Source organism: Cetorhinus maximus, chromosome X (genome assembly GCF_964194155.1).
Source record: "Cetorhinus maximus chromosome X, sCetMax3.hap1.1, whole genome shotgun sequence".
In the NCBI taxonomy this organism is placed as follows: Eukaryota; Metazoa; Chordata; class Chondrichthyes; order Lamniformes; family Cetorhinidae; genus Cetorhinus; species Cetorhinus maximus.
In genome coordinates, this window is record NC_135917.1 from 9,528,860 (window position 1) to 9,544,985 (window position 16,126).

General features: G+C 44.9%; 1 protein-coding gene across 1 annotated transcript in view; it reads right to left on the reverse strand.

Moving 5' to 3' along the window:
* cd63 (CD63 molecule) overlaps positions 1-16,126 on the reverse strand; it is a 41,495-nt gene that overhangs the window by 7,356 nt on the left and 18,013 nt on the right. Inside the window, exons 3-4 of the mRNA XM_078534546.1 lie at positions 1,785-1,973; positions 627-701 (exon numbers count right to left, since the gene is read on the reverse strand). Coding sequence (XP_078390672.1) covers positions 627-701; positions 1,785-1,973 — 264 coding nt within the window. The remainder of the gene's footprint in view (positions 1-626; positions 702-1,784; positions 1,974-16,126) is intronic.

The following is a 16,126-nucleotide window of genomic DNA, read 5'->3' on the forward strand; positions in this document are numbered from 1 at the left end:
ACTATGAAGCTTCAGTTTGGGTTTCCTAGGTTATGGAGATGAAGAAATCTATGGGCTTTTGATGTCTTTAACCTGGATTATCCAATTGAAGAGAGGGTTTAAAATAAGGAGGGTTACCAAGTCGGAATGCGAGCAGAAACAGGAAAAGGTCAACAATGCCACTTAAGTTGCACTGCCCAGACCAAAAAGGAAACTTGAAAGTTAAAGCTAGTGTGTAAAGTTTGTTAGCAATATCCAATTAGTAAAAGGCATCAATGTTTTTAGTTGATAAGGAGGCTACAAAATAGAAATCCAAGCAAATTGGATAAAGTAATACTTTGAAACTTGCATTTGCTCATACAGCCAGAGCAATGGAAAGGTTTTATTTTGTCAGAAGAATGGCATCTTGAGGAACACCTGATCAAAGCCGATCATTCCCTGAAGTTCTAAGCCCATGAAGTGGCAAATTCTTGTGGTAGGCCAAATTATGTTACTGTGTGCTCAAGTTCTACAAAAGTCAATAAATTGCCTTTCAACCTAGCTATCTTGCGATCATAGACAGTCCAATCTGGCTTCTCAGTCGTCAAGGACAACAGCCCTGCTCGCGCGCAGAGTTTTCCCCAGAGCTGGGACAATGCACTACGCACCTGGTCCTTGAAAACATAACCAGCAATGGCAGCAGCAATTTCCACAATGAAAATCAGGAGGAGCAGAACTGCAAACTAAAGACAAAAAGTTCATTTTACCATCAGCAAAACATTTGGACAAAACAGCCCGCTTGATTGGCACCCAATCCACCACAATAAACATTCAATCCCTTCATCACCGATACACAGTAGCAGCAGTGTGTACCATCTACAAAATGCACTACAGCAACTCGCCAAGGTTCCTTAGACAGCACCTTCCAAACCCACGACCTCTACCACCTAGAAGGACAAGGCCAGCAGATGCATGGGAACACCACCACCTGGAAATTCCCCTCCAAGCCACTCACCGTCCTGACTTGGAAATATAATCTCCATTCCTTCACTGTCACTGGGTCAAAATCCTGGAACTCCCTACACTACACGGACTGCAGTGGTTTAAGAGGAGGTGGTGGTGAGCTACTGTCAAGGGCAATTGGGTATGGACAACAAACACATACTGGCCTTACTAGAGCCATTAGCATTCTGAGAGCAAGTTAAAAATTTTGACCAAGGACTTAATGAAGTTCTCTTCCATTACTGGACTAACATTGCCGTACACCCACCCAAAAACATAAGCATAGCTACAGGCAGCTCAATACCCACCAGGAGTACAAGAACACAGATAAATTCAGTGTGCCCAGGTGCCACAGTAGGACAGTGAATATGGGGAGGAGCCTTCCATTTTTAACACTTATCCTACAAGTCTGATGCAAATCTCACTGGAATGCAGATAGTGGTGACCTGCACACCTGGATTGCCAATTTGCACTGTGGCAGTGCCAAGGTGGAAGCTCACTTACCAGTTTTTCCTGCTGGCATAGAAACAATGTCAAAGCAGTCAAGCGGCCCTACTAGTCAATGAGTGGTGTGCAGCCTTCCCATGGGCAGTTGCGCCAAATCCCACGTTAGAAAGTGCTGCAAGTGCACTAGTCCATTGCTACACAAGACCGGGGCTATTTGGGCAGGCAGCAAGTGGAAAAACGATGATGTAAAGCTTGACTCTAGATTTTTTTTTAAAAACCCTCCTCTGAGCCACATCAGATTTACAGACTGGTGAATGACCCCCTACTATCTGAATTGCAGTTGCTGATGATTTAAACAGTCCAGACAGATCTCTTACCGTGGTCACCATGCAGTAGTTTTCCTTCCAGGCACCACAGCAACCAAAGAAGGCAACAAAGTTGATGACTACTCCAACTATGATGATTACAATGGGAGCTCCGGAGGCAGCGACACTGGTGATATGTAGGGTGCCATTCATTTTGGTCTGGACCAGAATACCAACCACAATGAGGGCAATGCCAGAGATCTGGAATGAGGCAGAGAAAGAGCAACAGTTAATACTGGGGCGGAGGGGGAGGAATACAGAAAAAGGGTTACAACATATTTAGAACACTTACTCCTTCAGGAATTTACAGTATTATAAATATTGGTGAGTAGTGCAAGAAACATTTACAATGATCAAACTGGGGTATAACTACACTCGAGCACATAAGACAAATCATACAATACATTCATTGATCAATAAAGCGGCACATCATTGAGTCATATTACAGCACAGGAGCCAGCAAGTCAGTCCATCAAGTTCATACTAGCTCTTTGGGGGGGGGGGGGGCAACCCAGTCAGTCTCATTCCCCCACTCTAACCCCATAGCCCTGCAAGTTTATTTCTCTCAAGTGCCCATCCAATTTCCTTTTGAAATCATTCATCATCTCCACTTCCACCACCCTCGTAGGCAGCGAGTTAGTCATTACCACTTGCTGTGTAAAAGAAGTTCTTCCTCACATCCCTTTTGCATATCTTACCTGAAACCTTAAATCTGTGCACCCGCCTGCCCCCAGTCCTTGCACCATCAGCTAATGAGAACAGCTTTCCCCACCCTCCCCCAGTCCTTGCACCATCAGCTAATGGGAATAGCTTTCAAGTTTCACAAGTGCTCATCTTTGGGCATGGTCACCACATTATAGTCAGAGATTGGCTTGGAGCCAATCAGGACCCTTCAAGTAAAAAGCTCAAACAAACAGTGTGCCCGGACAGCAAGGAGCCTCACTGGAAAAATATCCACAACAGGTAGCGTTTTCCAATTCTCTTTGCTCTTAGAAGGCAACTGATCCATATATACCTCCACGTGTGTGCTTGTATGTCTATTGCTCTATGTGTTTCAAATTGATGACCAATGCACCTTAGGTTAAGTGTAAAAAATAGAGGGGTAGCAACTCAACCAGGTCTAATTCCATTTGCACCTCATGTCCACACACAAAGCAGCAGCCATTGGATGACCAAGAAATCAGGCCGCATTGATTTCTTTTCACACTGCAGCCCCACCACCAGTCTCAAAATCCACAAGTCCAACTGTGGGGCCATTACTCCAGCTTAAACCAGCCAACACAAATCAGCAAAGCAAGCCAAGACCTTCCAGACTATGCATTTACTGGCTGAACTATTGCGAGGAGCAGGCCAAGACTTCACTGCCCGATAGTTAACCCAGAGGAGTTACAACACAATTGCTAGCGAGTGGAAAAATGGATATCAGAACAAGAGTCAACAGCATAACACACCAACATTTTAAAAAAAGCTATTTGTAATATGTTGAAGAGGAAAAGCAGTCCCAAAAGTGAGTATACTACCAACATTCAAAATAAACTCAAGGCACCCAGGCTCAATTCCTCATCTGCGTTTGAGATAGTTGATACCATTTGGGTGGTAAATACAGTTGACCTCTTCCCCAAAGAGCACAAGAAAGGGGAAATCTCTTAAAATTCCTACTGATTATCCAGTGGTCCAATGCTGAATAAATTACTCCGCATGGTTAATTCTGCTGCTAACACTAACCAGACTCATGCTCAAATTCTTCATGCAAGTTACCAAATGGCAGCAGGACCCCCACCATGGATTTCTTGGATTAGTTTGCTTAATTCCTAGACAACACTGGGACAGTTGCAGCAATCCAATAGGGAAGAGAACATGACGTTCCACCACTCAATAGCTGCTCTTTGGATGAAGGGACAAGGTCTGTTTCAGGATGTCAGAAACACGGCTGGTTACCTCTTTCGATGGTGCAAGGTAACGTACGATTAGTCAGCAACAGAAGCCATTTGGCCATTGAGTGGTCTGATATTCAGGCAAGAGCGGCCTTTAGGGCATTCAAGACTTAATTGCCTTAAGTCACACCCACAAACACACTTATCCTCGATGGAAGACATTCAGCGGAGAAGCACAAGATAAAAAAAAACCCACTTCATTAAACAGTTACTCATGCTCAGTGAGATTGAAGGCGACAATGAAGCCACATTATCAGATGAGCAAAAGGCTAAATAAAGTTCCCAAATCAACTTTGGAAATTGCTTTTTAGCTTTCTCATTCAGGGCACTCCAGGATTTACTGAATTTTGAGGAAAACGCCATATCACAAGTTCATTAGGGTTTGGACAGAAAAGCTCCTGCAAAACAGCACACCCCCCACCCCCAGCAAGATCAACCATTGTGTGCAATGCTCCACACAAAACTATTCAAATGCAGATAATGCAGGAAGACGAAGCAGCTTCATTTAAACGTAACATTTTATGGGGGCAGAAAGGCAGCTTTTAAAAAAAGGATTCGGTAGTCTTTCTCAGAACAGCTTTCCACATTGAGAGAGATATTGGAGAGGATTTCATTGGTAGAGTAGCACTCTTGCCAGAGTCAAGAATTGTAGAATCTTAGAAATTCACAGCATAGAAAGGAGGTTGTTCAGCCCATCATGTCTATGCTAGCTAACCAGTCTAATCCCACTTTCCAATTCTTGGTTCGTAACCTTGGACATGCACTTTGTAACCTACAAGTATTTTTGTTAAACATGGAGAGCATCTTCCTCCATGACCCTTTCAGGCAGCGAGTTCATTTTCCCTCCAATCTTCTACTTCTTACCTCAAATCCATGCCCGCCCACCCACCCCCGTTACGGGCCCCTCAACCAAGGGGAATAGGACCTTCCTACTCGTGGTCTCAACCGCTCAAGTTTACATACCCATTTAGATCTCCAGGTTAACTTGTAGGTTGAGTCGGTAGTTAGGAAGGCAAATGCAATGTTGGCATTTATTTCGAGAGGACTAGAATATAAAAGCAGGGATGTGCTGCTGAGGCTTTATAGGGCTCTGGTCAGACCACATTTAGAATATTGTGAGCAATTTTGGGCCCCGTATCTCAGGAAGGATGTGCTGGCCCTGGAGGGTCCAGAGGAGGTTCACGAGAATGATCCCAGGAATGAAAGGCTTAACATATGAGGAACGTTTGAGGACTCTGGGTCTATACTCGACGGAGTTTAGAAGGATGAGGGGGGGGACCTGATTGAAACTTACAGAATACTGAAAGGCCTGGATAGAGTGGACGTGGGGAAGATGTTTCCATTAGTAGGAGAGACTAGGACCCAAAGGCACAGCCTCAGAGTAAAGGGAAGACCTTTTAGAACAGAGATGAGGAGAAACTTCTTTAGCCAGAGAGTGGTGAATCTATGGAATTCATTGCCACAGAAGGCTGTGGAGGCCAGGTCATTGAGTGTATTTAAGACCGAGATAGATAAGTTCTTGATTGGTAAGGGGATCAAAGGTTATGGGGAGAAGGCGGGAGAATGGGGTTGAGAAACTTAGCAGCCATGATTGAATGGCGGAGCAGACTTGATGGGCCGAATGGCCTAATTTCTGCTCCTATGTCTTATGGTCTCCTCTCTCAGGAGGACCGTTCCAATCTCTCCAATCTATCCTCATAGCTGAAGTTTCTCATCCCTGGAACCATTCTTATAAACCTCTTTTGCACTCTCTCCAACGTGTTCACATCCTTCCTATAATGTGGCACCAAAAACTGTACACAATATTCCAGCTGAGGTTTGAGTGTCTTATATAAATTCAGCATAACCTCCTTGCTCTTGTACTCTATGCCCCTATTAAAGCAGCCCAGGATACTATATGCTTTATTAACTGCTCTCTCCACCTGTCCTAACACCTTCAATGATCTATGCACATATACACCCAGATCCCGTGCTCATGCACACCCTTAAAAATTGTACCCCTTATTTTATATTGTCTGTCCATGTTCTTCCTACCAAAATGCATCACCTCCTTTCTCCACATTGAACTTCATCTGCCACCTATCTGACCACTCCGCCAACTTGTCTGTCATTTGATTCATCAAAATGTCACGCTATTGCTTCCTCTGTAGGAAGCCTTCCCATGGAAGAAGTGCTTTGTCACAAAAACATGAGGCACAATTGTACGGTCCCAAAGTCAATGGAGCTTTGAATGGCTCGCCATATGCTGTCAACTCTGGTTTGACAAGTTGACGGCCTAGATTATCAAGTCATTGATAATCAAGTCAGTTATCAGGAATGCAGCTGCACCAGCACAATACTAAAGCAGCTATTAGATCAGTTTGACACAAGTGTGCTGCCCATCGATAAACTAGATTCAAGGCATGAATATTCAGATGCCAGCCTGTCACCCTCAACTTAAAGAGGCCTTTGAGACCAAGGCATCATCTAATTACTACTTGTCCCACCAAACAAACTCATTGAACTTCAGTGATGTCCTGCACCGTGGATTCCTATAGTCTGTGCTGGATTATTTTGAGCAACCTAATGTCCTCAGGACACTTAAGTCTCGACTCCGCTTTAAATGTGGCTGATACCAAACAGCTCAATTCATGTAATAAGTTTGCAGTCTACAGTAATTCGAGATGGTCAAGCAAGCCAATTAGTTCAAGGGTAATTAGGGATGGGCAACAACTGCCGGACTTGCCAGTGACACCCACACCTCATGAAAAAGAATTTATAAAAAAAATCAATTTGTATTGCTATAGTGCCTTTAACATAGTAGAATGTCTCAAGGGGCTTCACAGGCACACAGATAAAAACAAAACACTGGGCCAAAGAGGAAGACAAGTAAGCTTTGGGCGAGGGGGGTGGGAGGGGATGGATTTCAAAGCCAAGGATCTAGTCAGCCAAAGGCAAATCTGCCAATGGTGGATGCACAGGACGCCAGAGAGCTGGAAACATGCAGATTTCCTCATGCACGCAGAGTGAAGGTTTAAGAGATGGGTTATTCAAATAACCAAGTCAGAATTTTGACAGAGCCCAGTCAGCTGTTCCCCACGTGGACTGGACACTGTCTAGATGGCTGGAAAGAATCTCCTGTGCCAGGTCCTGTTTGCTCAACTCTCAAATGGCCAGCGTTCCAGGGGAAAACAAAGAAAACACTTAAAGACACTCTGAAGCTCTCCTTGAAGCGCAGGAGCATTGACATTAATGACTGGGAGGAGCTTACTACCAGTCGTTCAGAATGGCAGCAACTTGTCCATTGAGTTGCAACACAAGTCACCACGTCTTCACGCTGAGGCAAGGAAGGAAAGACATGGAAAGCAAATCCTGTACCCTGTGGTTGACTCTTAAATGCCCTAGCAAGTCACTCAGTTCTCAAAGGCAATTAGGGATGGGCAAATGCTGGCCTAGCTTGTGATGCCCACATCTCATGAACAAATGACAAACACTCCGGATCCCACTGCCTCATGGGATGTCCTGCCCCATGTGCCCAAAGATCTGTCTTTGGAGAATCGACCTGTTCAGTCACAAGACAACTCATGGCAGAAACTCGTGACCCGAAGTAGACGGCAGCCTCAAATCGAGGGACAGCCGAGTTTGGGAACTGCAACAACATCAAATTATCAGTAACTCATTTTATCACAAGAATTAAGCATGCTCTTTATTGCATGCTTAATTCTTGAAAACTAATAAATGCATTTGAACTCTATAATCTGGACGAATTACGACATTCACAACATTCATTTCCTAACAGTAACTTAGTGTCTGGGGAGAAGAACAAAGCTTACACTCATCGTAGTTCAATGATTCAACAGCACATGGCAGTACCTTGCAGTTCCAGCAAACAGGCTTTGAATACAATGTTTTGAACAGATTCACCGACTAGCATTTCATCAATTGGTAAGTTGAACTCAACTAGCACTCAAGATAAAAGGAGAGAGAAATTTCATTTCCTTCCATGGGGTTTGCAAGGAGCTAATGCATTACGAGACAGGACTGAAGCAAGGTCAATCACAACATTTTAGAGGGAATTAAGATATTTGTAGAGTGCTGGGGGCAAAACAGCATTCATTCCTAGTCTAGAAAACACACACAATACAAATGGAGAGAGTGACACCAATCAACTAATTTGCTCAACTGTGCAAGAGCAAAGATGAATAAGCAATCTGCTGTTGTAGATTGGGGAAAAAAAAACAATCGCGCCCAAGTAAAAATAAAAATGCTAGTATGGCTTCGGTTGGCATGCCACATCTCCTCAACTAATGCCCAATAGGATCACAGGAGGAGGCCATTCAGCCCGTTGAACCTGTTCTGCCAGTTAGACCATGGCTGATGTGAATTGGAGCTCCATCTACCTGCAGTGGTCCCATACCCCTTCAACTCAATCTTGAAAGTTCCGAGCGTGCCAAGCACACAGGCTTGGCGTGGGCCGGGGGGGGGGGGGGGGGGGGGGGGGGGGGGGCAAATTCCAGATTTCCAATACTAGGTGGTGAAAACAAAAAAAGTGTTTCCCAATTGCCCTTCTAAATGGCAATGAAACAGCATTTTGGGAGTTGTCATCTTGGATTTAAGAAGAACACAAGCATACAAGACCAACATTAGGTTTGCCAACCCGAAACATTAACTGCTGCCCTTGCCAGATGCTGCTGCGTACCTCCTGCATCCACAGTATTTTGCTCTTGGATAGAAATAATGGGATAGGCATTGCTCTCAGCACTCTGGCTTAAGAATTCTTTAGCAAAGCCACTTTGCCATCGCCACCCCACCATTTTAAAAGAAACAAGAAGTTTGCTAACCGTGTCCAACCCCCATTGGTCTCCCATTATCCCCGAACATTCTTGAGGATTACCGAGGTTCCACCAAATTGAGCGCCGTGTTACAGGTTGAATTAAGAGTACTTACGACTGAAATTAAATACCTTAATGTGCTTTTCTTGCACTAAGTCACAGTAATTTTACCCCATACCCTAATGATTCATCAGAAACAGTGGCAACACCAAGTACGTTACAACTCAGGCCGAATTGAAAACAGCAGCAATGGGAAAAACACAAGCTGCTCGGAAAGAAAGCAACTCTGGTCTTGATAAGACATAGCTGGTAATAAACTTGCAGTCTTAACTGTTGGTTAACAGCTCAGAATCGACAGTGACGGCCTGCACAGCAAGCTGGATTAATCAACCTAATCGGGGCAGTGTCCGAGTCAAATTGGGATTGGTTTCTGCACACCGCCCCCCCCCACCACCACCCATTTTGGGGTGGGGAGGTTTACAGAAGGGGCTTTCCTCAGGGCAGCAGTTGCATCACAAGAGGCCATTCAGCCCATCATGCCTGTGCCAACTCTTTGAAAGAGCTCTCCAGCTGGTCTCATTCCCCTGTTTTTTTCCCGTGACTCCTCAAGTATTCCCACCCCACTCCCAAAGTCCCTTTTGAAAGTTATTACTGATTGAGTTCAATCATCCTTTCAGGTAATGCATTCTAGATCACTCCTCACTGTGACACACTCATCTCTTCTCTGGTTCTTTTATTAATCATCTTAAATCTGCGACCTCTGGTCACTGACCCTTCTGCCAGTGGAAACAGTTTTTCCTGTGTTTACTCGAGCAAAACCCTTCACGATCTTGGGCACCTACCAAATCTTCCCCTTAAGGTTCTCAGCTCCAAGGAGGGTAGCCCAATCTTCAACTTTTCACAAAACTAAAAAGGCACTGTGTCCCTGGTATTGTTCTAATAAATCTTCTCTGCACCCTCACCCAGGCCTTGACATGCTTCCTTAGGTGTAGTAGCTTGAATTGGCTGCAAAACACCAGCTGAGGCCTAGCCAGTGCATCGTAAAAGGTGGAGCCTAACTTCCTTACCCGTGTTCTACGTCTCTGAATCTAAACAGAAGTATGCTGCACTTTGCCTGATGTTTCTTCCCAATGGGAGAGAGAGAGAAACAAAAACAGGCCAGGTGTATAAACAGGAGACCAATTCGCTACTGCTAGGTTTGTACCAAAGTGAAAAATGACCTCCAGCGAGTTTGCGCTTTGCTCCACTAGTGAAGGGCTGCACAGTAGTAAGCTTCTATGGGCAGTTGCTCCCCACTACCTGGGCAAGTGGCCAGCTTTCATATGTGAGCGTAGAAAGAATATTAATTATTTCACTTGGGCAAGGGGAAAATTAGGAAGACAGTTACAACGGAGTCAAATTCTACCAACAGATTATAACTTTCCCAAGAGTTTCTGGATGGCAAAGCACAACCTCAGGTCACATGGCACCCTTTAAATGTAATGAAATATCATAAGAGCCTAAAAATTGGGCAGTGGTAGGCAGGAAGCATGGTCAAAGTTGGTGGAGGAGGATTGTCAGAGCATTTTAGGTTTTTTGATCAAAGCCAGGGTTGATCAAAAGGAGACTCGAGGCAGACAAGTTCAGGGAACAAGTTGGTACACAAGGTTTATAGAGATGTGTAAAGCTGGAAAAATTTAGAGCTCGGAGATGAAACTGTGGCACAACAGTAGAAAAATTAGCCTGATCATTCTCTCCCTACCTCAGGTAATGGGAAAGCAATTGTACTGCCTGTACAATCATACTAGTCTCGATTAACTTACTCAGCAGGGACTGTCGACTGACACCACAGGGAGTTCAGATAAAATGCTAAACTCAATATATAGTTTAGGAAGAGAGGCAGGGGGTTTATTATAATGGTTGGAACAGATTTCTCTCCTCTCCCTAGGCCCAAACATAATCACTCTCCATTTCACAACAGTGCATCTTTAAAAATCAGCACTAAATCTACACACAGGAAAATGCCCAGAAGCACAAATAGGGAATCAGACTTACAAGCCTAATCACCAGCCCTTAGAAAAACACGAACATGATTTAACTTCACAGGGACAAGCAAATCACCGAGAGTTAAAACTGCAGAGTTGACAGACACCAGTCTAGACTCACTCATATTTGAGCTCAGACTTCACAATGCTGCATTTAGCCAAGTGCCAAAAAAGCATTTTAAAATGATAGCTCACAAAGAGGATTTTCCTCACTGCCACCATTCCCCCCACCACTCCAAAACAAAACCTCTAGAGGAACTCTTTAGCCTGTTGAGTGATCAGTAATTCAAGCAAAGCAATCTTGGAAATATGGGCTGGCAGGGGGTGGGAGGGACTTGAATTAGATAGAGCACAACCTTATCACTCAATTGTCTCATAGCACTTCCCCATGCAATGATTTTGTGTGACTTGGGCAAACATGTCAGCCATTCTCAACAGACGCCATGAATACACAATCAACAGGAATAAGCAAACAATTAGTTGCCCATTGTTTAGTGGGAGCATTGTTAGATCAGACACCAGGCAAACATCCTGCTCTTCTTCTCACCAATGATGTTTGACATACAAAGTACTGTGGGCGTAGGGATTTTTCCCTGGGCCGAAGCAGCACAGAACCAACCTACAGATGGGCATCTGCCCAGGGCACCATGGTCAAGAGTGAGTGGTGGTTGGAGAGGAGTGCTCTGCTCTCCACCCCACCTTCACTCGTGCTCAGAGCTATTGCTCCAACCTGTGCTTCAGCCAAGAATAGGCAGACTCCCAAGCGAGATGGTGCGCCTGCTTCTCATGTCTGTAAGTAAACACCTGTACAGCACTATCTAGATCAGCTAAAGTACGTTTTTACTATTGGGCCTGGCTTTGGAAAAGCTACTGGTATGAATATATCCTGTTTCAGATATGAAGCGGGTTGCCAACTCTGGTTGGATGCATTCTTGGACGTTTCATCACATGATTTTTAACTTGGATAAAAGCATTGGATGAGGGGGAAGTGTTCAACTAAAAAGAAAATAATTAAGTTTCTTTTAAAAAAAAACACTTCATGGACTTTCCCTCTGGGTTGCATATGGAGCACGCATGGATTGCTTTTCAATCCCTGGATAATGTGAAAATTGAATTACTATCCTGACCTTGCAGACCTGCCTGCAAACAAAATAGCTACTCAAGAGACCCAATAATCGTCAGCTGCTGTAAATAGCACGTAGCCACTGACATTAGGCCAGGCTCTGCCGAGTTAACAAATCTTTCATTGCGGTGAAAGGCACATCAGCGTCGCTGAATAAAACAAGCCAGGATTCTGCCCACTGGCCAGTGAGCCCCTTCTCATTTGTCAGGAAATGGCATGGGCTGAGCTTACCCGTCAAACTCCTCACGGCCAAAAGAGTTCAGCCTAGTGGCGGAGCTCAAAGATTGCTCCAGCCCTTCACATAGCCAATGAGTTCAAAGCTTTCAGGAGAGGAGATAGCAAGAGCAAGGACGAGGACAATTGGGAAGTAAACTAAGAAAGAAAACTTGGCTGTCCAGGTGACGCAAGGAAAAACCATCTTGGCGACAAGTGCAACTCAGGTTGGAAATCAACTGCATCAATAGAGAGTTTACCAGAAGATCCTAATCTCTTACTCAATGGACATTTTAATTGCTAAAAGAAAACACCAAGTTAAATCCCTGGTTGACAAACATAGTTGTCCATTCTTCCAAATGAGTGTACAAACAAGTATAAAAAGAGAGCAAGCTAACAATGTTATTAAATAAGACAAATAACCAAGACCCCACACCACTATTTTGAAGATCCATAAGAACATAAGAAATAGGATGAGTAGGCCATTCGGCCCCTCAAGCTTGCCCCGCCATTCAATAAGATCATGGCTGATCTGCCGCAGGCCTCAACTCCTCTTTCATGCCAACCGAGTCCCTGTCTCTCAGGTGGATGTAATAGGTCAGGGGACTGACCTATTACACAAGCTGGGGACTCTCCCCAGAGTCCCGAGGCTAATATTTATCCCTCAACATCACTAAAACAAATTATCTGGTCATTATCACATTGCTGTTTGTGGGAGCTTCCTGTGCACAATTGGCTGTGTTTCTTACATTATAGTGACTGGTCACTGTGAAGTGCTTTCCCAGAGGTCTTGAAAAAAAAACATACAAATTCATTCGTTCTTTATTTATCTGGGAAATACAACGTAGGAACCTATCCCAAGACTTTTTAAACAAGGTTACTTTTGTTAGGAAACAGCCTACATTATTTGTACGGGCAACCGATTGTTTTCCCGAGTAGGTTGGAGTGATCATTGTTATCAACGCCCAAAATTATTATTATTTTTTTTTAAATGGTGACACAGGCTGCATTAAACAGCAACTGTCTGAACTTATACGACCCTTTGCGCCATCGTACGGGAGCAAGAATGTACACATCATTCAAATGTAAAACCCAAAAAGAGACAGCGACTAACTCTCTCTCAATGTAGCTACGGATTTCAGGAACACCTCAAGCTCAACCAGCAACTAACACACTGAGTTAAACCTGAAGTCAGAAGTTATTTTTAAACTGATTATATGGTAGAGTGTAACCCAAATGACTCACATTTTAGTGACACAGACTTAAAATGGCAAGAGCCATCTGTTCATCTTTTGCCGGAAGATTTTATTTGCTATTTATTGTTTACAAACGTGCATCGTTTTCACCCCCCTCCTACACTCAACCAGGAATGAAAGAATGTAGGCCTACTCCAACAAGCTCCATAGTGACCTAGGGGCCAGGGTCCTTCCAGGTTCAATTCATAAACACTGTGGCTACCAGAGCAGGTCAGAGGCTGGGAATCCTGCCGAGAGTAACTCACCTCCTGAGTCCTCAAAGCCTGTCCACCATCTAGAAGGCACAAGTCAGGAGTGTGATGGAATACTCCCCACTTGCCTGGATGAGTGCAGCTCCAACAAGAAGCTTGACACCATCCTAATTGCCCATTTGCTCACTACATCAACGCACAGTGGCAGCAGTGTGTACCATCTACGAGACACACTGCAATAACTCACCAAGGCTCCTTCGACAGCACCTTCCAAACCTACCACCTCTACTGCCTCAAACTAGGGCAGCAGACATATGGGAATACCACCACCTGGAAGTTCCCCTCCAAGCCACTCACCATCCTGACTTGGAAATATATTGCCGTTCCTTCATTGTCACTGGGTCAAAATCCTGGAACTCCCTCCCTAACAGGGCTGTGGGTGTACCTACACCACATGGACTGCAGTGGTTCAAGAAGGCAGCTCACCAGCACCTTCTCAAGGGGAAATTAGGAATGGGCAATAAATGCTGGCCTAGCCAACGGTGCCCACATCATCTCTGATCAAACATCAAAAAAAAAAAGCCCATTATGGTTTAGATAAACTCAGTGAAGCACAGACAGACAACTTCTCTTCCTCAGCATACGAATGGCCATGCGGGTGAGGAAGGAGTTTGGGGGGGGGGGGTCATTAAAAAGAAAGTGGGGGAGGGGGGGGGGGGCGCGCTTCCAGTACAGCCTTTCACCAGAGCTGAAGAGGGTGAAGCAAGGCTGCTCAGTGCAAACTACAAACAGATTCACAAGCCAGCTGGAGCGAAATACCAGGAATCTGCAGCCTTTCTCCCTCCAGGTGGGCATCGGATGCAATAGTAGCCGGCTCACATGCAGTCAGTTGACGATCCACTGGCCAACATGTGCCACACCCTTGCCAGCCATAACACAGTCGACCCATTTCACTGCACTTGAGCCTTCCCCAAAACTAAAGGGGAATAAAAAGAATCATCAATGGCAACCATGGTGTCAACTGGGTACCATATTCATGCTCCTTCTCAGCCATGCAATGTGACTCACCCAGTGCTACCTCATCAAGCTCACCAACTGTATCCTCCTGGAAATGTGTAGTTGTGCTGGTGCTTGCAAACGGTGGTGAGAGGGACACAGGGTGCTGTCTTGTTCTGGGCCATTAACAGCCTGTTCTTCCAGGCCTACAATGATAGAGAAAAAAAAAAGCTCATTAGAACATTGGTTCCCAGACACACCTTTACTTACAATTAAATCACACTTCAGACACAAGTTTGCACTAAGCCACACCTCAAAGAAAAAGCATCAGGACATACCTTAAAGTTCACATTGCAACAGACTGGCGTATAATGTCCATTTGGGTGTATGCCAGAGAGTGAACAAGGAGGTTAAATAAGACAGCAAAAAACAAAAACAGGATAGGGCTCATCCCAAGCTTGGTGGGAGCTCGAATGTCACCTCTCGCTCCATGGCAGATATGCACAATTGCCTCCTCTAAAGGAGTTGAGGCCTCATCTCAAGTCCTCCTTTGGTTTGGGTCTATACACCTGTTCTATGGCATATTAAATTGCCAGCATTTAAATTTAGTCTTCAAAAGTTGCCAAAGGAACAAAGGAAAGTAATGCCCCCAACCCATGTTAGTAACTGGCCACACAGCTAGGTTGAGAGACTGTGCTGTACTGCGAGAAGCCTTTTGAAGATGTTGGCGTGCTATAACTTTCAATTGCAAGCTGCAGCTTAGATATGCGGCCTCCTGGAATATGGGTATGCTTGGTAAAAACAATGCTTAAATGGAGGTGCAAGAGTGTCTGAAGACCTGGCATAGACCAGCAGTAAATATGCAATACATAGATAAGACAAAAATTTGCAACATGCATACATGTGCCAACTACCCAGTAGATGGTACTGTTGTGCAGCCGTACCTTGGCAGGTTCCTCAAGATGGGCTATCTTCTTCCAGATCGGTTCCAAGTTTCTGCGGATCGTGCACACACCTTTCACCATGGCCGTCAGCCATGCTGCATTGCTACCCTCAGAGGGGGTTGCCTTGACGTGCTGAACAGAGCAACCCCCTCTCAACATACACCTCATGCAGCAAGGCCTCCATTTTGTCATCCGCTAAACAGGTTTCGGGTCCTATGCCGTGCCACTCCATTTGTCCAGAGACTTCCTCTTCTCCATCTCCTCCATAAACATTAAGAGCACCTAGAGAGAGTTCTTTTATTGGGACTGCCAGAATGTTTCTGCAGGCATCGCTTCCCTTTAATTAATACGTTCCAAGTTAGAAATGGTAGCTGCAGCCTTTAAACGGCACTAGATATGCTGGCACCAGCCCCTCCTTTGGCAAACTCCAAGCAAGTCTAGGGGGTTTCAGTGAATACTGCGATCAGGGCCGAGCCCTGCAAGAGTTAGTGCAGCAAACTATTTTCCGTGCAGCTAGAAAGCTCAGCAGTCTTGCAACCATATGACCACAATTGAAAGTCTGCAAGCTTCAGGAGAAGCTCCTCCTCCTCACCACTCAACTTGTGCGAGGGTAAGATTCGAGTCAAGTAAATCAGGACTTGCTCAACCTCTTGACCTCTGAATGGCTACTGGGCTGGTTCTTCTCCCAAGATCTATCAGGCTGCTTTTTCCACAGCAATCACTAGGCAACAAAATCAGGAGCAGGAACCCCAGTCAATTCCTTCCTCAGATGCACTTCTGCGTGTCAAGCAAGTAACCTCTGGAGGACTGACAACATTGGAACCCCACATTCAGCAACCTTCCAATGGCAGGTTTTGCCCCC